We start from the raw sequence: 22928 nt of genomic DNA, 5'->3' as shown, positions 1-22928 counted from the left end.
GAGAGTGGTCAAGAGAGGGAGGAGGCGATGCGGAGAATCAAAGGTCTCGAAATTTACGTCGTTTGATCGGAAAAGATCCCCATGCGGAGAAGCCTGCGTCGATGGCGGGCACTTGCGGACACCAAGGTGCGCAGCTTCAAGTACTTGTGCGCCTCCGCGAGATTTTCGCCACCTTTACCGAGTACATAGGGAGTTCTTGTGATCTGAAGGTATTCTGCATTGCTGGGTAGGTACCTAGCAAGGTGTTCTATCACAAATATTTCCGGCTGCGAGCCCTTCCAGCCAGTTTCCAAGTCCGTGCGCCAACCAATCTGCAACCATATCTGCCCAGCTACGCCTGTGATCTGGCTAGGAACAGATATTAGATGGCATTAGGTAAAATGCTCCTCTCGGAATAACCTGCCACCAACCGCCGCCAACCTGTTTTTGATCATGGCTTCGAAATCCCATTCGACTTGATCTTCTTCACTATTGAAGGCTTTCCCAAGATACTCAGACTTGCTTCTGCATGATTTCGCCACCTGCGGACTGTGCGTGTCCTCGTCTGTGGAGTTCACCCACAGTAGATGTACTGCAAGGTGAGCTGCTTCAACGGATCCGCATTGTCGGTGATGGCGTATCCAATCTCAACCGGCATATCCATATTGGTCTCGGGAAGACCGTCGATGTTCAAGACTTGCAGCTGGGCCAAAAATGTGTTCTGACCACTGGGGAAATCTGATGTTCCTTTCACGATGAACTTGATGTCACGGTAACCGTACCCCTCGGGGCTGATCGGCTCAGGAGTGTCAGGGCAGAGGTATACAAAATTGACATCCTTGCTGATGGTTTGCGGGACGGATGATGAGGGCAAGGTGACATAATTGTACAAAGCATTGCAGGAGGTGCTGGCGTCGCCAACGGAGCCACGAGACTTGACATTGATGTTGACTTCCCAAGTCATTCCGCATGGTGGACCGGCCGGGTTAGGACTGATGTTGAAGATGAGAGGACCGGCAAATGCAGCTGAGGCAGAGGTTTCGTTGCGGGTGATCAGACCGTTGACAGCTCCTTCGCCAGCGAGAGATGAGGGAATCGCGGTGGCATTGGTGAGGGCAAGCAAGAAGAGGAGAATAGGGAGAACGATGCGTTCCATTTTGATGAGAAGTTTGTCTGCGGAAATGCGATTCAGCCGAGAGCATTTGTCGTGTCGAGAAGGAGTTTGAGCTTGGTGAGAGAATTGTCGGATGTTGTTTTCTACAGGCAAAAGGACGTCGAAGTTAGACTGTTTAAATACCTTGTTGTGAAGTGTTTTCTGGTCGTCAAGCGTCCATGGTAACACCGAATACTGCACATGCTCACCGTGAAATTTTTCAAAAGAGGTCCTTTATACGTTAGTCAGGCCAAATGGTAATGTCTTGTTTTCACTATCTCTTGTGCCTGGCACATGTTCTCAAGCAAAGTCGACCTACTGAAGTTATCCTGGATTCAATGTGGTTCCATGTCGAGTTGAGCGAAGACAGTCAGATGTGAGGAACATGAGAAGGAAGTGAGGGAGCAGTGAGCTCTGGTCTCCGCGAGAGATCTACTCGGTACGTACTCGGTATAAGCACAACCAAGTCACACCGAGGTGAAGTGCGTCTGGAACCACTTATTAATAGATCCACCTGGTGCCACGAGGAACAGGAACGAGTCCCTGGATCTGGGATCTAATATCTGGTGCCTGTCACTACTGGTAGACTCGGTGGTCAAGGGCTGTTAAGGGTTAAGTCATCGCCAGCTTATGTACCTCGTATTGCCCAGTGAGCCAGTACTAGCGGCCACGACTTACTGGCGAGCTGGGTACTACTGTACTAGGCTGATGGGCCGTGGCGGCAGTCTCCGTCTCCGCAACCGGCCAGGCACTGCGGAGAAGATCGAGTTTGGAGATATTTTCTAATACTTAAAAAAACATTCTTTGCAATGAACTCACCGGTTCCGTGAATATTCACCACGGTTCAACAAGGCCAAGATGGCTCCGAAGTCTTCGCCCTTTGATCTCTCCAAATGTGCGCGACCCAACATCCTCAAACTGCACCCTTATAGGTGTGCGCGAGAGTAAGTGTGTCCACGCGCATTGCAGTTCGTTCACTGACTCACCAACCCAGTGACTACAAAGACGATGGCACCAATATCCTCCTCGACGCGAACGAGAACGCGTATGGTCCCGGGCTCGCGCTGGAAGAGGGTGGTGTTTGTGGTAAACATGACAAGACAACTGTCGACTTCCTGGGCCTGAACAGATATCCTGATCCACACCAACTCGAGCTGAAGGAACTGTTCTGTCGTTTGAGGAACACACATACCCATACAGACAAACAACTCAAACCGGAGAATCTGTTCTGTGGAGTCGGGTCAGATGAGGCCATTGACGCTTTGTTGCGCTGCTTTTGTGCTCCTGGAAAAGACAAGATTCTGACTTGTCCTCCCACGTACGGCATGTACGCAGTTAGCGCAGACGTCAACGATGTTGAAATCGTCCAGGTGCCCCTCAACCCCGACAATAGCTTCTCACTGCAGCCTCAACCAATATTGGAAAAGCTCTCCTCTGATCCATCCATCAAGATGGTGTACATTTGTTCTCCTGGGAATCCCACGGCCGCCCTCATTCCCAAGGAAGACATTCAACCAATCTTAGAGCATCCCACATGGAACGGCATAGTGATTGTGGACGAGGCATACATCGATTTCTCACCTGACGGGTCAAGCCTGGCGGAATGGGTGTTGGAATGGCCGAATTTGGTGGTAATGCAGACATTGAGCAAGGCATTCGGTCTGGCCGGAATTCGCTTAGGAGTGGCCTTTAGCAGTCACGAGATTGCAGCGCTGCTCAATAACATCAAGGCACCATACAACATCTCAAGTCCGACGAGTGCCATTGCAATAGCAGCCTTGCAAGAAGAGAATCTGGCAGTCATGCGACAACACCGCGAGAAAATCCTCCAGCAACGAGACCGACTTCTTCGAGAGCTCCCACGAATCCCAGGTATTGGCCGTTTCCGAGGAGGGACCGCGTCGAATTTCTTGCTGGTGGAGATTCTGGACAGTCCGCTGGAAGAGGGTGGACAACCAGACAACGCGACAGCTTTGAATGTGTACGAAACAATGGCGGGGCAACGAGGAGTGGTGGTTAGGTTCCGGGGAAAGGAATACGGGTGCACAGGTTGTCTGAGGATCACCGTGGGCACCGAGCAGGAAGTAGATCGATTCTTAGAGGAACTCAGATCTGTCTTGGGTCACATTTACTCGGCTTCAACACCGCAAGGCTCGAAGGTCAATGGGTTGAATGGGGTCGACAAGGGCAGTCGAAGTGAGGGGGAACGCGAGGCGGCTGCCAACAGTGTGATATCATAGGGGCCACCGTGCATGCTCTAGCGGGTGCCTAGGGTGCCAAGGGTGCCTAGGGCTGGTGGGTGGCCGGTGGAGGCTGCTCGGACTTTTCTTTTTGGCAGATCCCATGGCTAAAAGTCCCCATGAGTGGAAGGGGCCTTTAATGGCAGATGGACGGCTGATGGGCGTCGCATACCTAGACTTCCATAGACTTTCACAGCTATCCCCAAAATCGATAGAAAGCAACAACACCCTTTCTCCTTGATCCTGTCACATCCTGCCAACACATCGCCCATACCTTCTCGACGGCCGTCCAATCCAGCACCACACCGCTTCGCCTCGCTCTCTCTTATGCTCTCTCTCACACACACGCACACCCTGCAGATCTGCACCGATTTCCCTTGCAGCCTGGCGCTCGAGACACTGCGCAGGAACACCGAACTGCCCTCCAAAATCTGTCGTCCCGAACTTCCTGCCTTCTGTGCGCCTCGCGATAGGCCGCAACTTGGTTGCAATTCTGATACCCTATGCGAGTGACCGAGCGAATGGACATGCCGTGAAGAGATACAGCCACTGCAGCCACCTGCCTGCCACATTCTGCACCTTGATCTCATCATCTGCCTTGCATCTAGGTGTAGTCACCTCTTCTACTTCGTTTTCGAGCCCCCGAATTGCTGCCCTTCCCTCGATCACCGCTCGCTTGTCCTACCTCCATCAGCCCCCCCCCAGCTCCGGTTGGATTGTGAATAAATCTGGTCAATTCACTACTCGGTCACTCCGTTTTGACTTTGGCTGCCCGATCTCTAAAGCCTGCGCAAACCCTCGGACCCTCCTTTCTTTGAGAAACCATGTTGATTGAGCTGAAGAGAAGGCAATTGATCGCCGCATTACAGTTTTGAAAATTATCGCCTTTGGGCATTGGTGAATCATGGTCAAGGCGGATGTTAAACGGGACTACTATGCGGACTTGGATCTGCCTCCTACCGCAGACACCGAAGAGATCAAAAAACAATTCAGACTTCTGGGTAAGACAAAGAACGGCCTGAACAGCTGAGCTGAACTCACAGCGCTGCAGCGAAACAATATCATCCGGACCGAAACCCTGGTCGCGAAGTCGAGGTCGTTCCCAAGTTCCAAGCCGTCCAAGCAGCCCATGAGATCCTCTGCGATCCGGTGGAGAAGGCCAAATATGATGCTGGTCGGGCAAGATTGGCTGCTAAAACCGCCGCTACTACTTCCTCAGCATACCCCCCCGATCCATATGGTTTCCCAAGACCAAACGACTCCAAATCGACTCCTACAGCAAAACAGCAATATCCCTTCCCTCCACCTCCCAAGTCAGCGCAAACTCGTGCTCCCCGTCCGGCGTTTGCTCCGAAAAGTCAGCAACAGCAGGCCTCTTCTGGTGCCGATAAATTCAATGCTTTCACCCGGGGGGTACCACAGTCATGGGATCGGGCGAAGTATGACGAGGCCCGGGCAGAGGCAGCAAGAGTTTTTCCCGCCATGAGGCCTACATCATCCGCTCAACAAATGCCACCGAGATCGACACCGCGGCAAGCCCCTACTGCCCCCAAACCCGGTTCTGGCTCGGAAATGCCATACGTGCCCAACGTACCGCCCACAAGTTTTCCGGGTCTATCTAGGACGGCCAGTGCAAGAAAATCAGACTATCCTGGGCCCGACCCGTCGCAATATCCTCGTTCGGCGTTTTCTTATGTCCAGGGCACACGTGGGCAGCCGCCGCCCAATCCACACATCCACGTCCAAGACAACCACTCGATGCGATCGCCTCCCGTTTCTAGGGCCAGGCCCGCGGTCAGTCCTCTACGGCATGCCCGATCTTCCGATTATGACATGAGGAACGATCTTGGGGGTCGTCCGCCCTCAAGATATGCTGGAACTGGTGGGGAGCGAACGGACATCAATGGGGACGGTCTACATCGTTCGTCGAGTGTCCGCAATTCACCGATCGACGACCGAGGACCCTTTGGCAGGCCGTCAGCTCGCTATGAGAATATTCCTCGCCATCGGAGCGCTAGTCCCGGAATGCGGAAGGCTGGAATACATGCAGATTTCTCAGAGACCTCGTCGAGCGACGAAGAAACGTTGCCCAAGAATTCTAGGCCAAAGGCTGTCCCTCGGAGCAAACCACAAGTCAGAACAGGGCTCAGTTACGATGCTGACCATAACCCGGGCCTGACAGGTCAATTTCCTAGTACTAACTATACTAGAATCGTTGATGACAGTCGCTATCAGTACCCGCCTCCCGATGCGAGGGAGCCGACGCGCAAGCCATTCCCAAGCATGGCATCCCCAGATGTTGAGGCACCCAAGCCTAATGTGTTACATGGTGATGGTGGAGGTTCGGATAAACCCAAGTATGCTGCTCCCTTTTTCTTGGATTCCCACACGTGGTCCCGAAGAAATAGTCGCGATGGTCCTGCTCAGAGAGGATGTTCCTTCAACGGATTTCCTTCATGGGCAGTTCCTTCGAGTGTCTTTCCGCAGACCACGCCTCCCCGGCCTCATAAGAAGAAGAGTGACACCCCCAAGGAAGGAGGCAGTCTTGATTGCGTTCAGTCGTGGATCAATAGGACTAACCCAAGCGCCAGTCATGCCTCCACTCAACCGAAAGTTCAGACAACGTTTTCAGCGGCGGATTGGCATGACAAGGTCACAGCCGATGATATTTTCCGTGCGGATGAGTCTCTGCGCAAGTCACCCTCGAAGTCAAGTCGGACTGCAAGCAAACCAACGTCGCGAGGGAGAGCGCAATCGCGATCAGCAGAACAAGATCAAACATCTCCGTCCGAGATCCCCAACGGTCATGGAGAAGACAAGTCGACAGCATTCCAACCTGGCAAGTTGGCCGACGACTGGGCTGCTAGGGCGTCCGCGAAAACGGCTCCTGGGAACCCGAGAGCAAGTCCCGTGTCCGACACCACGGACGATTCTAGAGATCGCTACATTGTGGTAGAAGAAGACGCAATGGATGTGGACACACCGCAGACCAACGGCAATAGGCCTCCTACCTCGAACGGCATCAAATATCCAGTCAGTGCTGGACCGCCCCGTCCCGAACCGAAACGCCGATCCACGCACGGAGGAGTGGACCTGAAAGAATTCACTGAGCAAGCCCCATTTGCGCCAACGTCGGCCGGTCTCAAAGGCATGAAAGAGGACCTTGTAACACACCTTCCATTTGAATCCCGAGCATCCAACGATGTCAACCTCAACCGTACCACGACTGCTCGTATCCGGGCCTTGAATCTCCCCAAACCACCCAAAGCTGTCACCCCGCCGGCCGAGGACCGATTGGATAAGGCCAATTTCGCGCAGTATGTTGAAAATATGGATAACTACATGCACGAATGGAACAAATTCAACGCGAAGATGATTGAGCATTTTCGATCCAGGCAGGATCGTGTTTGCGGCACGATGAGTCCGCATTGGATTTCGCAACCGAGCGATGGACTAGACGCAGATATTTTGGATGAAGATGGCGCGGGCGAGAAGAAGGCTGGATATGGAGCGTACATGCAGTGGCTGAAAGACGATGCACAGTGTCGGACCTGGTGGGAAGAGGCAAACGAAAAGCATTTACAATGTTTAGAAGATTTGGGCAGAATCAGGCAGGTTGCGAAGCGAAAGTTGCGACCTTCATGAGCACGGCACGGATCCATGAATCCAGTACAGCCGAGCAAAGAGGGCATGGCACAGTGTCACGGCCGTTGACGCCGTCCACCAGATGCCATGAATTGCTTTTTGAAGTAAGGAATTGGGCGCTCTGAGGATAAGATACCCTTGTTGCACTCATTGGCCTCGATAGTGAGATGGATTCGATTCCTGCTGAGATAGTTTTAGGACACTCAGGATGTGTACAAGCACTTGGTATGTATCTGTCGCCCTATATTCTCCTAATAGTAAGTACAGTAGCGTGGGAGAGATGCCCGCGGGGAGCCGGCGGCAAGTTCCGACATTTCAAGCAATAATAAACTTCTCCAAGCATCCACCAAGCATGCCAAGCAGCGGTCAAGCTTTGCTGGTTAGGTTCCCGGCAGTGCTTGTCAGTCGGTGGTCAGATTTCTATCTAATCTTGGCCTAATCCTCGGGCTGGTGGGCTACATAAGGTTTTGACCACCCTCGCCACGTCGTCCAACCTATCGCCGACTTCAATTGGAACACTCGTTGCTGGTGACTTCCCTGCTCAGTGCTCACTGCGTCGGATGGCTGGGTACAGTAAATGTTAGTCTCCCAGCCAGGCCGCGCAATTCCGTTTTAGCCATGGGTCCAAAACTTGGAATGTGCCAGGAGTTGAAATTGACAGCTCAGCTCCAGCTCCAGCTCCAGCTTCAGCTCTTTTCTGCTTCCTGTTCTCTTCTTCTTCTGAGGAAACCAGCAGTCTTTTCGACGCCACTGTTCTCTCCAAGACGCTCACTCATATTTGACAGGCCGTACAAGCCATAAACAGACTCTTAGAAGGACAATCTACCACCATGGACGTTGAAAATCAACAACAGAAAATCCAGGCTCCTGAACCCCAACCCGGAGCTGACCGTGCTATCTCTCAACAACCTGTGAGTTGCAATGTTGTCGTTTATTGATATAGGATGCATGATAGACCTGCCCTGTGCGATCTGGTGTTCTCCTGTTGCCTTTCAATACCCTTGGTCCCAAGTTCAAGCAGGTGAAACATCTGCTGACTCCTTGCCACACAGGCCGCGCGAGAATCCATGGATCCCAGTGGAGTTAGCAACAAAGTGGGCCTTCGAGGTGGTGGTGAGGGAGAGGACATTTGCTGTGGCTTGTAAGTCTTATAATTCCTGCCGATTACGTCGCGATTACACCAAGTCTAGGTAAATTGGATACTGATACACATCATACAGGTGCGCCGGATTTTTGTGCTTTGAATGTTGCAAGGATTGCTGCTAGGCCCGCTATAATATTGGGGAACAGAGCAATGCGGACAATTGCATGAAGAACATCATGAAGATATAACATGCGACTGACATTCGGCACTCAACCCGGCACCCCCCGTTTTCGCGCTCTGCACCATTTCAATCAGCATGTACTTCAAAATGCTTTCCGAACTCCAGACTTCAAGGTGCATAGGAGGCTCTCGGGGGTCGCGGGCTCTCTAGATTCATGTCTACTCGCAAACTTCTCTTCTCGCTCCCAAGCTCTTCCATCGTGAATTGGGTTGATGGCCACGCCTTGCTGTTTTCTACTGAAGATGTCTAGGTCGTGTGGCTTGATGATCTGGCAACCATTGCCCATGGTTTCCCTTATACACTTGCACACTGAACCCTCGGCAAGAGCCTATAACTCCATGGATCCTGCTCATCCCACCACGAACCGGGTTGCCCCAGGATCCAACTGATAAGCGGTTCCCACTTTCGCTGATGAGCGAGGTGGCTTGCTCGTTCCATCCTTCCACTTGCAAGCCATATCATTCGCATATGATGAAATCGTTCTACGATCCTGCATCCCTACCGGGGACCTTGGGACAGCTTCTTCTCAAATTCCTCGGAAATGTCCCACAAAGTGGAAAGTGTAGCATATGTGCCCATATCACTCTATTGTATTGGCCATTTTCATCTCACACCCTCTTTGTGAGGCTCCTCTTGTCCTTGCCATAGATTTGCATGCTTTATGGTCGTGCGTGCTAGTCCCTACGAATAGGGTATAGGCTTCTAGATGCTAAGCCGATTTCCTCGTGTTTGTTAATACCACAATACTCAGCTCCGAATGGCGACCTCTCCTAAATCTATTTCCGTTTCTACAGCCAAGCGTCCCTCTTTTTTTCTTCTCCTGATTCCTGACCAAGCAATGTTGGACCGAGCAATCCCGAGCCGAGCGCCCTAGCCCACTAGCCCACTAGCTTGCGTGGGGCTAGGGAGGCCTATGTACCTATGTTCCGGGTGCTTCACTCGGTAATGACTGCTAGATTGCACCTCACTGACTTGACCTACAGGCAGCACACATTGGGACCCAGCCTCGTTGTTTCTCTAGTACGTGTACGTCGGTGCGCTTTCCTTCTTCTGCTTGAAGTTTGATCATTCATGTCGCCCAGTTGTCCTCGTCCCAGAAAGACGGGCAACTGAACAATTCCCTAACCACGAGTTGATGACTTTGGAAATGCTGACCTTGGAGCTGCTGCAGTGCTGATCGAAAAGATAACCAAGCTTTTCCACATTCAATCTTTCATCTCGAGACTGTGGCAGGGCTTTTTGGCCTTTCAACCCCCCACTGATGCCTAGGGTTCGTCCGCGGGGACTCCAAATTTCTGTCCAAAAAGCTGTTGAGGATGTGGAGTCCAACACGAATGCTTACGACGCTTCGCTCGAGCGCCACAGTGACAATCCCGGCTTCGAAGGCACCACTGGCGTCTGTGACCGTTGCAGGCGAATTAACTGGAAGACAATATGGTCCATCGACCAGGCTTCTGTCAATGAGGACTTACGCAGGTCTGCACAGGAAGCTTTCGAACCGGCTCCTCAGAAGCATGGGTCAGTCCAGAGTATCGGCACGGGTGACGGTACAGTCGATGCCTACAGTAACGTTCACTGGATAGTACCTGTGTTTGACCTAGGCGAGGTGCCTGCCATTGATTCTCAGACCTGTTCGTTGTGTAGCTTCCTTGGTTCGCTCGCACATACTGGCACAAATGACACTGCTGTTGAAAGATGGTATCTGGGATTATCCATGCAACCTCTGGCGCCGCGTCACCTGTACCTAGTGGGTAGATCCCACTCCTGGCAGCGTGATACGCTGATGAGAGGTGAAGTCCTCTATTCAGAAGCAGCCATCTCCAAATCCACAGCCTCATCGACTGTCAACGACATACCGTATAAGCGTTTAAGGGTCGAGCTCGATTGCTGTATTCAGGAAATTGCGGACGACAATGAAACAACCCTTTCGACGGCTAATATTCCCGATATGCTATTGATCAATTGCCACGACAGAAAAATTGTACCAGCTCCCACAGGAGCAGTCTACATGGGCCTCAGCTATATCTGGGGTCCAAAGCAACGCTCCAAAGATCCCTTTGTCACCGCGGCTGGAGAGATGAATCCACTCAATTTAGCCCGGACTATTGAGGATGCCGTGACCGTTACCAAGGAACTTGGCCTGCAATACCTATGGGCAGACAGGTACTGTATTGACCAGACGAATCCAGCACATATCAGCCAGCAGTTAAGTTTGATGCATCGAATTTTCAAAACCGCCCAAGCAGTTATTGTAGCGTTGGGTGACGATGACGAGGCTGGTCTCCCAGGAGTGGCTTCTGTCCCACGAGTTCCCATGTACTCCGCGAGGACGCCTAATTCAAAACTGCTTGGATTTGGTCCGGATTTAGGTGCTTTTTATCAGCTTTCACATCATAAGACAAGGGCTTGGACTTTTCAGGAATCGTTGTTATCAACGAGAATGCTCTGCTTCACCCCTACACAGGTCTTCTTGACTTGCAAGCACGGTTCGTTCAAAGAACTTTTGAACGGCTCTCTGCATACAATACTGCCTGTTGAAGTGGCACAAAGCCATGGGCAGGTCCGTTCCCCCTTGCAAAGGGCAAACTTGGTCGGCTATCAAGATGCTAGGCCATTCGACCTGAATAGTTCCATCAATGAGTATTGCAGCCGGCGGATGACGAATGAGATAGATAGCCTCGATGCTATCAAAGGCTACCTGGCAAACTCTGGCATTAAATGTGTGCACGGCATCCCGTTCTACCCACCAAGAGCGCAGAATTTCGAAGATCAGTCCATTGGAGACACAACCAGCGCGGGAGCGTGCACAGGACTGACTTGGTTATGCGAAATTCAGCCAGTACCAAGTTCATTCCCACAGGCTCAGGTGGACGGGAGTCTCTGTTCCAAGGCACCATCGTGGTCATGGGCCTCATGCAGACCTTTCGCCCACTATCGGCCACTGCTGCCCATTGCCGGTCACGAATGTGACCATTCCTACATCATTTTCAGCGCCGAGAAATTGAGTTTGGAAGATGGGACAGGAAAATATGAAGACTGGGCAACCTCAGTAAAGCCAGATCTGAACTCGTACCACTTTCTGCACGTCACCACACGTTTAGCGCCGTTCAGTATTGGTCCTCGAGCCCTTTCCAACAGACAGGATACTGCAGTTGTGCTTGATTGGCGATTTTTAGATGATGTTCGCGTCCACCTCGAGAAAATTGAGCTCTTCGCCGACATCCGAGCTCCATGTTCTTGCCATGGAGATCTTAACTTACCACGAGCGCCTACCACGGGCACTGGAGCCATACAAGGAACGGCAGCACTTCTTTATATTGAGAAGAGCGGGAACCCTCGTGACCCAGCGGTAGGATATTGGCTCGCTCTGAGGCAGAGCTCCTCCAGGGAACCAATGCGAAGGGTTGGTCTGATCATAACTACCTTGAAGTGTGATCCTGTTCCTGACCCGGTGGTGAGGCAGGGCGCAGTGGCGCCAGGGACGGGACCTGACCTCGATTGGGACATGTTTAGAGAGGTGTTAAAAACGGACATGAAAGCCGATGGCCACGTAGGGACTGTGACGATTAGATGAATCAGCATATAGATAGACAACATGTTCCCCGGACGTCCCTTGCCCAACCCGAGACGCCGAGGGGACGTCGAGACTCGAGAGCGGTCTATTGCGTTGTGCAATTGTCCAGAGTCTCGTCTCGAGAGCCAACAAACAAAACCTGAATTATCATCCAGAGCCATGTCGGTGCACAAATGCTTCGAAGTTGCATGCAAGCGAGGCATCAGTATCAAATGTAGCACCCTCTGTGTCGTCGCATCGGAAGACGACCATGGTTTCTCCTTATGAAAAATGCGACAATCACTTAAAGTTCCACCGTACAGTGCACTACGGTGAAGCATTTTTTGCCCACCAGGCCATCCTCTCCACTACGAGGCGGTTTTGGCCCCAGCAGCAAGAACAGCAAAATTGTCTACATGGTCACGCGCGCAGCATCCCTCGATCTCCCTGCATTCATTCACCCTCCATCTATTCGGAAGACGGTCACAAGATAAATAAAGCTAGCAGACTTGATGAATGCGAAGGCATAGGTGCTCAAACAGGCTGAGGCCCAGCTTCAACCGACGGCATCAAAACGCATCGTGTACACGATGATGAACTCAACCTCCGTCTGGCCATCAGTGAACCCTTTCCTCGGCGCCTTCTGTCACTTTATTGGCCTGGATTATTTCTACGAGTGGCAAAGATGGGGTAAACTCGGCCATTTTCTCTCTCTCTGTGGACTGGTTGATACCAGCAGTGTTAGGCAGCTGCATTGGAATATTAACACTTGGACTGATGAGGAGGTCTTAGCTTGGAAACAATCTTACATGACAACATGCTCGTCAATCGAGGTCGCCGTAAGGACCATCCGGTGTCCCGGGAGACGTCAACCGAGTTACTCATGATTTTAGGGTGCCATCTTCGCCAGTGTTGGACTTACTGCACTTCAGCTACCAAATATGGATTCAACCCATTGGAGTGCCAGGGCTCTTTTGACCTGCTCTATGATCCTGGGAGTGTTATCGGTCGTCTTTGCAGCGTCTCAGCAATCCGATATCGGCATGCTTAACAAACCACTAGACATTCGGCTCTGGCTCAGCCGTGGCAAGGTCGAGCTCGAGAAGCGTCACTACCGCAAGCCCTTTATCCTCCTCCCTCTGGAGAGTTCTGTTGCTGCTTTGAAGCAATTCGACTTGCCCAAAGTCGTGCTCAATGTGGCTGTCTTGTTCTATATCATCGGGTTCGGCATCTACCTGCTCTATTCATGGCTTTATCACGTCGAGCCCGACGGCGGACGCGACGACTTCCGAAACATCTTTATCACCTTCGTTGCGACAGTCGGCGTTGTCTACCTCTATGTCATTGTCATTGGCGGGCTTGCTTATGCCGACAATCGCAAGCGCACGGAGGACTTTAACCTCGACAGAACCACCACCTTTGCGAAGCCGGCCTCCCAGGTGCAGTTGGAGGAATGGCTGAAGGCACTGCAAGATATGCAGAGCATGACCTTCGAGTCTGGAAATGTTTACATTAGACTGGAGACGGCAGTGAATGAATTGAAAGCAAAATGGGAAACGGACAGACAGGGATCGGAAGAAAGAAAGAAGGTTATGCGAATGCAGAAGAAGCGACGAGCAAGTGCGGCACATAATGCATGAACAGCTTGATTCTTGGGTCTCCAGTCTCCGTGTTCTTCAGGATTCGAGCCACAGTGCCTGGAACGCAACGGCTATTTACAGCGGCTCTAGACCCCCAACTTTGCACGACTTGCACGTGAGGCGTATTTTGGTTTCAATATGATTATTGTCAGCACTGCTTGACACAATGTCGGCTGCGAAGCCAAGGGAGTTCAGGAAAACAGGGACGAAAAAAGCACCATTTCCAACCAGCAACATGATCAATGGATGGCCCGCCAATGGATGGCCCGCCAATGGATGGATCGTGGGAACTCCTGAGCTACATCCATGTCCGCCGGCATCGTTGATCCGCTTATGTGCGCCAGCGTTCACAGCATCCTGGCCTTGTAACTGATGGAATAGCTCCAGCGTCGACGTCACATTCTGTACCATTCTAATCGAAGAGAAACTGATACACACCCGCCCACCAAGGAATCTATATTTGATGCTCGAAATGGTACCTTTCTATTGTGGAACACATTCTAGAAGGAGGATGCAGCGACGAAGAAGGCGAAAAAGTGGCCTAAAGAGTGGGAAGCCCGAGTCATGGTAACAAACGAGAGACCAGGAAGGTTGCGAGTCGAGATCGTTGACGTTCCCTGAGTGGGCAGATTGCAGAGCTGGGGTCCTTAGGGCGTCCTTGACGATAATTTAGGCGGTTGTGGTACGAGAAGTTTCCTCATTAGTGCTGGCGTGTGGATCCCTCGTCTCATCCTCTGAGCGGACTTATGGGCGTTGTGGAAGAAGAACACCTTGTATGAGGACGGATCCTCTATCCTCGCGCGGCAGGGTCGGAAGATCAATCGATGTACTAGGAAACGGAACACGCCTTTGCTCGCGGCATCTCGGCACATGCATATCAACTCGTCTCTTGGTCTAACAGCTATACGAAAGGATGGGCATGTGCATTGGAATATGACTTGGCGCTCCTTAAGGCGAAATGAGGACTATTCAAATGTCTCAGGACGGGTTGTCCTTGGCCATGCTACACGGGTTCGCCGGATTCGGCCATCTCGACAGCTCGCCTAGTCGCCTCGTCCAGATCCTCTCCCGGCAGACCCAGAAGCGTATTCGCTGTGCCTTTGGCCGATTCATAATCACCGCCTCCATCACGGTAAAAGACCCGCGTGTACAGAAGCCTCACGAACCCAGACATCTCCCCCTTTTGCATATCTTCGACAGCTTTCTTGTACCGCTCCTGCGTGTTCTCGTGCTTGATGGTCCAGTCGTCATCCCCTGCGCTGGTTACTCGGAGCACGGAGGCCAACATGTCGCGCTGGCTCACCAGGAAGGAGGAAATATAGACGGATTTGTTCCTGAACCGGGAGAGGCTCGGACTCGTGTCGTGTGCGTCTTCGGGGAGGACCTTGAGGCTGAACAGACTTGCCACAGCACGTCCGCATTGGTTCCAGGTGCTGGTGTTGATCTTGGTGGTGCCTTCGTCGAAGAACGTGACTGTCTTGGTCGTGAAGTCAAACCCGTACCGGCACTCCTCGCCCGCCAGGCTGAACTCGTACCAGAAGCCGCATGTCAGGCCGATCCAAGAGAGACCCAGACTCTCAATGTACTCGCAAGTCTTGATCAAGGGCTCCGCGATCAGGACGTCCTTGGCCAGCGACGCGTTTGTCTTGTCGATCCCGTACTCATTGGGCATCACCCACGCCACGCCGGCTTCGGCGGCCGCGTTGATCAGGTTCGACTGGACCTCCTTGGGCGCCATGACGGCCATCGTGATGATCAGGACGTCCTTACCCCTGAGAGCATCAACCAGCGCTGCGGGGTCGTTGTAGTCTACCTTCCTGACGACGAGACCATCTGCCGGCTTGGTAGTGCTCTCAGGCCGCGTCAGAGCCGTGATCTTGTGCTTTCCCGTCTTCAGCAGCGCTTCGGTCAAATGTTTGCCGATCCTGCCTCCTACCTAATAGCGCATTGTTACTATTTCTTCATGAAATGCGTCTCCCGCAAAGTTAAACCCTCAGGATGTACATGGAACCAGAGCAGGGCGTCTCGAGAGTCTAACGTAGTAAATGGGCTTGACATGACTTACGCCGACAATGGCAATGTTTTCGACACGGTTCTTGAAGCCCGCGGGCTGGTCCTTCGCATATTGCAGCTGCTGCTGAGCCATGACTCGACGAGGCCCTTTGGTGGTTTGACACTGATAGAGAGAGGTGTCGAACTCGAACTCGGACTCGAACTCGAGGAAGAGAAAGAGGGTGGCGAAGAAGAAAGAGAAGAAGAGAACACGACTTCTGAGGGAGGGATGATAGTCGAAGCCTCTGTGTGTGTGGTCGTACTGGGTATGTAATGGACAAAACCGCTCTTTGGAGGGTGCTTCATTTATAGTCTTTTTATTTCCTTTCCATCTCGCCAGACGAAAGCGAACCATCTCGTCTCGAGATGCCGCCGGATATAACACGATATACCACCATATATCATGGCATTAACGCCGCTCTGCATTAACTCTGCTCCCAAGTCTCAGTCCGAATGCACATCTTGATACCCATGTTGCCCGGCACAGCACAGCTTTTTTGGTACCAGATTTATATGTATGTACCCCCTAAACCGGCAAGGCTGTCGACGATTGGCGGGCAAAAACTGGGGCGGATTGGGGCGGATCTAACGAAGAAGAGAGACAGAGCTCAAGCGCCAGGCCAATGCGGCCACGCGGAATACGAGGCCGGGGTTAGCGCCATCTCGTGTATGAGCCTGGGCCTCGTTGGCCCTGTCAACTCTTGTGTGCTGTTGCACTGGGGGAGGCACGGGGACCTTTGTCACTAGCTTGTTGGTTTGTTCGCTGGCTTCCCTGTCGAGGGAGGGCGCGTTGAGCAGCAGTAGTAGTAGAGAGGAGAAATTCTTGATCAGCTGGCCCAAGACTTTGGGCTTCTTTTTCATGTATTTCTGACAATTACTTGGCCGATGGCGCTCAACCGCAAAGATGAGGTATTGTACTCACGTCTAGCCACTTCTTGCTACATCCCAGATGTATATACCCGGTCAAGTGTACCCCATGGGTGTGGCAAGTCTCAGACCATCGCAACCACGACCTCCCACGGCCTCAGCAAGATCGCCCAACCTTTCTCGCCATCTTTCAGCACCTCATTGAACCCTTCACCATTTCGTGTGTAATTGCGGAAATCCGGCAGAACGGCACATTTCCTCAATCCAGCCTCATCAAACAAGACCTGTTCTGCCCGACCTGGGGAGTCCACCATACTTTCTCGCCGGAGAAGTTCGTAACGACAAGGCACGTTCTTAACTTGGCGGTATTCGTGGCCTGCGAGTTGGGACTTTCTGCAGCATCATCCATCCTCAGATAGGCAATGACGTTTCCGAACTCGTCGTCCAAGTCGAGCATCTCGAAATCACCGTAGACGAAGATGTCCTTGTATTGCCTGCGGAGCTTGAGCGCGCGCTGCCAGTAATGGAATGCGCTGTCGTGGTCTGTAAGTTGCGCCTCAGCATTCCACTCCGCGAAATCAGGGTGGATGGACATCCACGGTTTTGCATCCTTGGGAGCATCATCAGGCAGGAACCCAGCGTAGGTGTCTGCGTCGGCAGCCCACTGCATCGGCGTCCTAGCGTTATCGCGTCCGACGAGCCGATATTGTCTTTTGTAGGCGGCTTGTTTCTCCTGATCATGCGGGCAATCTCTCAGCACTGTTTTCCAGTGATTGATGGCCTCGATGTCTTTGTACTCATCGAGGTCCCAAGACTCTGGCACATTGATCTGGGCAAGTTCTTGGCCCTGATAAATGAAGACCGTCCCAGATAGGAGACCCATGTGTGCAGCAAGTAGCTTGGCAGATTTGGCGCGGTATGCATCGCTCTCATCGCAGTACCGGGAAATTGTGCGTCCTTGGTCGTGATTCTCCATAAATACAGCATTCCAGCCTGCGTTTTGGAGCATAAATGTCTGCCATTTCGCGACAATGTGCTTCAGATTTCGCGGGTCGAAGTCCTGATGTTCCCACTTTGATCCGCCGGGTCTGACGTCCATACCGACAATATCGAATTGGAACACCATCGCCAGCTCGCCACGGTCTTGCCCCACGGCTTTGAGGATTTCTTTAGTGTCTTTAACACCAGGCATTTCGCCCACCGAAAATGCGTCGTATTCGCGGAGAATCGCACCGATTTCTCGGAGGAATTCATGCAGCCGTGGACCGCAAGCAAAGTACTCGGCGCCAGATTGCAAGAAACCGGGCTTCGTGATTTTTCCATCGGGTAAGCCTGGTTCCTTGGATATGAAGTTAATAACGTCCATTCGGAAGCCGTCGACCCCACGATCGAGCCAGAAGCGTGTCATGGAATGCACTGCGCGCCTGACTGCCGGATTCTCCCAGTTCAAGTCGGGCTGCGCACTTGCAAACAAATGCAGATAATATTCGCCAGTGGCCTCATCGTAAGTCCAGGCAGACCCAGAGAAAGCCGATTCCCAGTTGTTGGGCGGCATGCGGTTGCCATTGTCGTCGTAACGAGGCGGACGCCAGAAATACCAATCACGATATGGATGGTCTTTCGAGGAGCGCGACTGTTTGAACCATTCGTGTTGATCTGACGTGTGGTTGACGACAAGGTCCATTACGTATTTCATGCCACGATCATGCAAGCCCTTGATAAGATCATCATGGTCTTCCATCGTGCCATATCCCGGATAAATGGCACAGTAGTCAGAGATGTCATAGCCCATATCAACTTGTGGAGATTGTAAGATAGGACTGAGCCACACAACATCCACCCCAAGGGTAGAGATGTAGTCAAGCTTTGAGATGATGCCACGAAGATCACCTTTTACAGTGCCCGAGGCCTTGTCCACAGTGCAGTTAGCCGATCTGAAAGATGCTGGGTAGATCTGATAGACCGATGATTCTTTCCACCAAGCACGGTGGAGGGGCGGCTTCAATGTTGTAGTTTGTGATGTGTTTGCCATGATGGCCTGAGCAGTCGATAGTGCTTTTGTGAGAGGGCTTTCCGACTGGAGGTTGCCGTTACGCTCGATGGTGTCCGGAGCGATGGTAACTTATTCAACAGACACAGGGCGCGATCAACTCCCGCCGGACACGGAGCACACTGTGCTCTTTAAAGGTAGGAAAGGCTTCATCACCGATGCAAGATCAGTTTTTTTCTGGAGCCTGAGATTTGACCGTGAAGGAGCTTTGTCAGAGTCGGCCACATTTCCCAAGGCGGCGATCAGTCCCCCCATATGCTTAAGGCACCCAGAGAGACCAGGCTGGCGCTAGGACCGAGATGCTGAATGATGCGTCATGTCAGTCGGTCATGAGTCGAAATAATCGCTGGGAGTGCAGCTATTTTTCGAGGTGGTGCAGGGGTAGACATGCAGGAATCTCCCTGGCAGCCGAGAATTTCTCCGAGCTCGAATCAATTGCGAATCCCCCTGTTCCGCACGATCGTGGGTCGAGGGTATTGGTTTGTAAAGGAATCTTGCCTTTCAAGACTGGGCGGGATTCGTTTGGGGGGAAATGGGGGCTCGTCTGGGGGCAATACCACGACGAATGTTCGATACAGAAGTGCCTGGCGAGCCGGGACAAACTTCGGGGGCATGGGACTAATTCTTGGCATGCGTCACCACGCTGAATGTGAGGCTCTGCGTCAGCCTTGTCACTACCTCGTACGGCAGCATGGAAAGTGTTGAACATCACGAAGGGAAGGATGGAGCTAAGTAGCGCGCGTCGCCCTTGTGTACTGTACCCGTACAGACGAATGGCCCGCCAATGCCGGGAGGATAACATGAAATTAGCATCGTTCTCAGACTCTTCATCCTGACAGGCTATTGAAAGACGGGCTCAGTGTAAGCTTCACATTATTCTGGCAAGCCATGTCAGAGCAACATGATCGAAACTGGGAACAAGGCGCACGTGGCGTAGATCACATCTAGTCTGGTGAAGGGCCATGACCAGATTCATCAGTCCTTTTGCGTCGAATGTCTAGTGAATGCCTCTTCTGGCGTGCGCCTCTCTGCTGTTTGGTATCGAATCCAGTGTCGCACGGGTCAACTGGAACCCATCCATGGGAAGAACCGCCGCATAGGGCGCTGTGAGCGACTCTTTATTCAAGAAGTGCACCACTTCTACACCCACCGTAGATTTTCCTGACCTTGAAGGGCCAGCCAGCGCGATAAGAATACGCGCGGGTTGGTCTGGCTTTCCCAGCATCGACTTCTGGTGTAGTTCGCGAGCACGGTCCGTCAATACGGTGTAGACCTCGTCCATCTTGATCACTCATATGACAAAGGAACAAGAGGTAGTCGAGACTGCTGTCCTTCATGAAGAGGAGGTTGGCTCTGCTGGAATTATGGGCTCTCGGGAGGCTTAATATCTCAACCATGTCATCGAAATGCTTCCCTAAATCGGACATGTACTGACTCACGTCCCGCCCTCAGCGATTGTTGAAATTGCCAAATCTTGGATGCAGCCATGGCAACAAGGCTTTAGGACCTTACAAGGTCGAACTGCCTCCTCGGATAAAATACTTGGAGTCAAGGCGCCTGTAGAGGAGGTGATAATGGAGTATGCAACAAATTGTCTTTTTCTATCGTCGGCCCAGGGATGCGTGACCATACCTAAATAGACAATCATAACTCGTGTCAGTCTTAACAGCACAAGCAGAGTAAAAACTGGTCGCAGCTTTCCCCGGAATTGGACAAAAGTGATGCCGCCCCGTGCTCCCCCCGGCTCGCGCAGGCGGGGCCAATGATCACCAGTGTCTCACACCAGTCGCGGGGGTCTAAACGGTCATCCTCGCGAGAAATTGGGAGAGCATCGCAAGGCTGGGATATTGCGCTACCTCAGTTGGTGTATAAATCGATAAGCCTCAGCCGCACATTACGGAGGAGGGAGTTACTTAGAAGTCAGGTAGCACAGACTTGGGTTGCGGCGTAGTGGTTGGAAAAACCCATTCAATCTCAATTCAATCACGCTAAAAAGCGCTGTGCGAGTGGAATGAAAGAAGTACGATTCCAAGCATCCAGGTTACCATCCAGGTTGCCGAAATGATACTTCGCAATGCGCTCCCGTAGGACAGGCGCCCAAGGACTTTCCGATCGACCACAGCGGCAGTAGGGTTGGATCATTCTATCGTCTAATAGTGGCATTGATATTCCTTCTCCCGTCCGTAGTTCGGTCAAGAGCGCGTCAAAGTCAAAGTAATCAGATACCCAGGGGTCATCTTCTTTGATTCTTCGATAGGTGAGCAATTTTGTTTGGAGGGCTGCCCAGACATGACCAAGGTCGTTGCGATTAGCAAACTGTGAGGTGTACCCGGTTTCGCCACAGTCCTCATCCTAGAATTCAGAGCATTCCGCCGAACATTCCGAAGGGAAGACACCATGTTCGCGACTTGAGCCCGAATCGTGGCTAGGGGAACCTTGATTGATATCGTCTAAGGAATCTAGGGTGGAATCGAGCATGAAATCCTCGTACAGCAACTTTGTTTCGCATAATCGGGTGCCAGCAGACTCAACAGGTCGGAGAATGTGACAAAATATGTGCCAGCCCCGTTGTAACTCCGCAGACCATCCATCGGTAGATGGCAACCTTTCGGCGAGATCAATGGCCCTCAGATCCTCGTGAGTGCAGCGGGTGCCATCGTCGATTCCCAGGAGCAAGTCGATAGAGACAGCAGTCCTAGTCTGCGGGTCCATTTTGTTTGCCAACATACACAGCAAAACAGCGATCATGCCAAGAAGATCTTCACCTTCGCACCCGCTTCGAGCCAGTTGAAAAGCTGTCAGGACGAGAACATGGAATGGCGAGAGTTGTAGGGACAGACCGCAGCCGAAGCATCGCTTCGCAAAATGTCCACTTGACTGGCCAAGGAGACCACAAGCGCGCAAGGCATCAATACAGTGGCACACCGCTAGAATAGAAGTATGGCAGAATTTGTGTTTCCATTTGAGCGGAACTTGGGCTTTTCCAGACTGTAAGAGAACTCGAAAGTATGGCGAATCAGCATCCCAGCGTCCACACAAATCAACCTCGATCCCCGCAAAGCGCGAGTCCTGCGTCAAAGTGTCATCTAAGATGTCTGGTGAGCTGCTCGAATGGCCTTTTAGAATGGTCATCATCAAATTGTCAAGGACTGTATGGCCATAGTCGTTGGTGTAGAAAGTGTTCGGTCTTCGAAGCCTTGAACACAGAGTTTCGAGGATAAGACAGCAGGTCGATCCGCCGTCGAAGTAACTGGTAGCTATATGTAACGGGTAAACCGGTTTCACATCAATGGCTCGAGCGTTGACTTGTTTCAACATCTCCTCCAAGAGTGGAATATTTCTAGCCATGATGCTGAACGACAACGATTCTAGCAAGAGCTCGTTAGGTGACCTCTTGACAGCCTTGACAATTTGCGACATAGCTAGAGGTAGTTTGTCTGCTGCAATATTACTGAAATCGTTGTTTTCGAGGGCATTTTCCAGCTGCTCTTCCAGGGGCGATGCTGGCGGTCTTTCAGTATTTGGATTGCTGAAGTCGGCGTCGAACTCGACTTCGTGTGCTTCTTCATCAATATGGATAGACCAACGGCAACGTTGTGATGGTCTTTGAATCTCCGGGCTTTCTTCGTGGACTCCCACATCTGAAGACCAATCAATGAACAGAGTCGGAGATGCTGCAGATGGGGGCCGGCAGAGGCCTTCATAAGTGTCAAAGGCTAGGTTGTACCTAGTCCAGGTCCGTGGTTCTTGACCCCAGTGTTTGGATGTCACCAAGGCAAACAGCCAGAATTGGTACAGCCAGCTCGACATCGTAGCTTTCTCCGTGCTGTTCAATGTCTTTGCAAGATCATCGAACCTGCCATGCAGGAAAAGGTGTGTCCGATCTAATGCTATGGCTTCTGAGACAGCAGCAGAAAGTGGCGAGGGCTTGTCATGCAGAGAGGTAATTTGCGTGGGAGAACCGCCAGTAGCCGAGGGCGTCCGAACAACGCCGCCGTCCGGGGTCGAGACAGGAAAGCCGAATGGAGGTGTGTATTTGGGAGATTGTGACCATATATCCCCGCTGGCTGCCAATGGTATGTTCCAATTGAGAAATCTATGATTCATCAGTACGGTTCTTGCCGTGGGAGCGTTGGTATCCACAACATTTTGTTACCAAAGGGTAGGAAGCGCCCAAAGACTTGGGACTGGTGATCAACACGGCGAGAAGTACTGTCCAAAATCGTGTACTCTTGCCTAGCATTGGCTTTGACTTGTCGTTTCAGTTTCTTCCCATCAATCTTGGAGCCAGCAACCATTGCAGTCGTAGATTTTCCCTGCATAGCTCTTGCCTGCGCCCGTTGCAGAATGAGATTCTTTGTGAGTGCAGAGACGCTCTTTGTCCAACCCCACCGCTTGAAATGATAGCGGTAAGACGCTTCGCT

The 22928-nt window shown here is 52.0% G+C and overlaps 9 protein-coding genes across 9 annotated transcripts; 4 read left to right on the top strand and 5 right to left on the bottom strand.

Annotated features, from left to right (window-relative positions):
* Positions 1–553: 553 nt before the first annotated feature.
* A1O5_09010 (uncharacterized protein) lies at positions 554–1135 on the bottom strand (the record flags this gene model as incomplete). The annotated part of the gene is made up of 1 exon (XM_007749590.1): positions 554–1135. The coding sequence occupies one exon, from the start codon at positions 1133–1135 to the stop codon at positions 554–556; it is 582 nt and encodes a 193-aa protein (XP_007747780.1).
* An 855-nt stretch (positions 1136–1990) lies between these two features.
* A1O5_09009 (histidinol-phosphate aminotransferase) lies at positions 1991–3372 on the top strand (the record flags this gene model as incomplete). Its single annotated transcript, XM_007749589.1, has 2 exons — positions 1991–2076; positions 2127–3372. 2 exons carry the CDS (start codon positions 1991–1993, stop codon positions 3370–3372), a joined length of 1332 nt encoding a protein of 443 aa, XP_007747779.1.
* Positions 3373–4276: 904 nt separating this feature from the next.
* A1O5_09008 (uncharacterized protein) lies at positions 4277–7017 on the top strand (the record flags this gene model as incomplete). Its single annotated transcript, XM_007749588.1, has 2 exons — positions 4277–4373; positions 4424–7017. 2 exons carry the CDS (start codon positions 4277–4279, stop codon positions 7015–7017), a joined length of 2691 nt encoding a protein of 896 aa, XP_007747778.1.
* Positions 7018–9603: 2586 nt separating this feature from the next.
* Positions 9604–11916, top strand: A1O5_09007 (uncharacterized protein; the record flags this gene model as incomplete). The annotated part of the gene is made up of 1 exon (XM_007749587.1): positions 9604–11916. The coding sequence occupies one exon, from the start codon at positions 9604–9606 to the stop codon at positions 11914–11916; it is 2313 nt and encodes a 770-aa protein (XP_007747777.1).
* A 920-nt stretch (positions 11917–12836) lies between these two features.
* A1O5_09006 (uncharacterized protein) lies at positions 12837–13535 on the top strand (the record flags this gene model as incomplete). The annotated part of the gene is made up of 1 exon (XM_007749586.1): positions 12837–13535. One exon carries the CDS (start codon positions 12837–12839, stop codon positions 13533–13535), a length of 699 nt encoding a protein of 232 aa, XP_007747776.1.
* A 1003-nt stretch (positions 13536–14538) lies between these two features.
* On the bottom strand, positions 14539–15681 carry A1O5_09005 (uncharacterized protein; the record flags this gene model as incomplete). The annotated part of the gene is made up of 2 exons (XM_007749585.1): positions 14539–15471; positions 15601–15681. 2 exons carry the CDS (start codon positions 15679–15681, stop codon positions 14539–14541), a joined length of 1014 nt encoding a protein of 337 aa, XP_007747775.1.
* A 1032-nt stretch (positions 15682–16713) lies between these two features.
* Positions 16714–18486, bottom strand: A1O5_09004 (trehalose-6-phosphate hydrolase; the record flags this gene model as incomplete). The annotated part of the gene is made up of 1 exon (XM_007749584.1): positions 16714–18486. The coding sequence occupies one exon, from the start codon at positions 18484–18486 to the stop codon at positions 16714–16716; it is 1773 nt and encodes a 590-aa protein (XP_007747774.1).
* Positions 18487–19501: 1015 nt separating this feature from the next.
* On the bottom strand, positions 19502–19786 carry A1O5_09003 (uncharacterized protein; the record flags this gene model as incomplete). The annotated part of the gene is made up of 1 exon (XM_007749583.1): positions 19502–19786. The coding sequence occupies one exon, from the start codon at positions 19784–19786 to the stop codon at positions 19502–19504; it is 285 nt and encodes a 94-aa protein (XP_007747773.1).
* Positions 19787–20856: 1070 nt separating this feature from the next.
* Positions 20857–22802, bottom strand: A1O5_09002 (uncharacterized protein; the record flags this gene model as incomplete). The annotated part of the gene is made up of 2 exons (XM_007749582.1): positions 20857–22600; positions 22648–22802. The coding sequence occupies 2 exons, from the start codon at positions 22800–22802 to the stop codon at positions 20857–20859; spliced, it is 1899 nt and encodes a 632-aa protein (XP_007747772.1).
* Between the last annotated feature and the right edge of the window lie 126 nt (positions 22803–22928).

This window comes from Cladophialophora psammophila (genome assembly GCF_000585535.1).
Source record: "Cladophialophora psammophila CBS 110553 chromosome Unknown aczJe-supercont1.15, whole genome shotgun sequence".
Classification (NCBI taxonomy): Eukaryota; Fungi; Ascomycota; class Eurotiomycetes; order Chaetothyriales; family Herpotrichiellaceae; genus Cladophialophora; species Cladophialophora psammophila.
The sequence above is the reverse complement of the archived record's forward strand: the minus strand, read 5'-3'. Positions and strand labels throughout refer to the sequence as shown.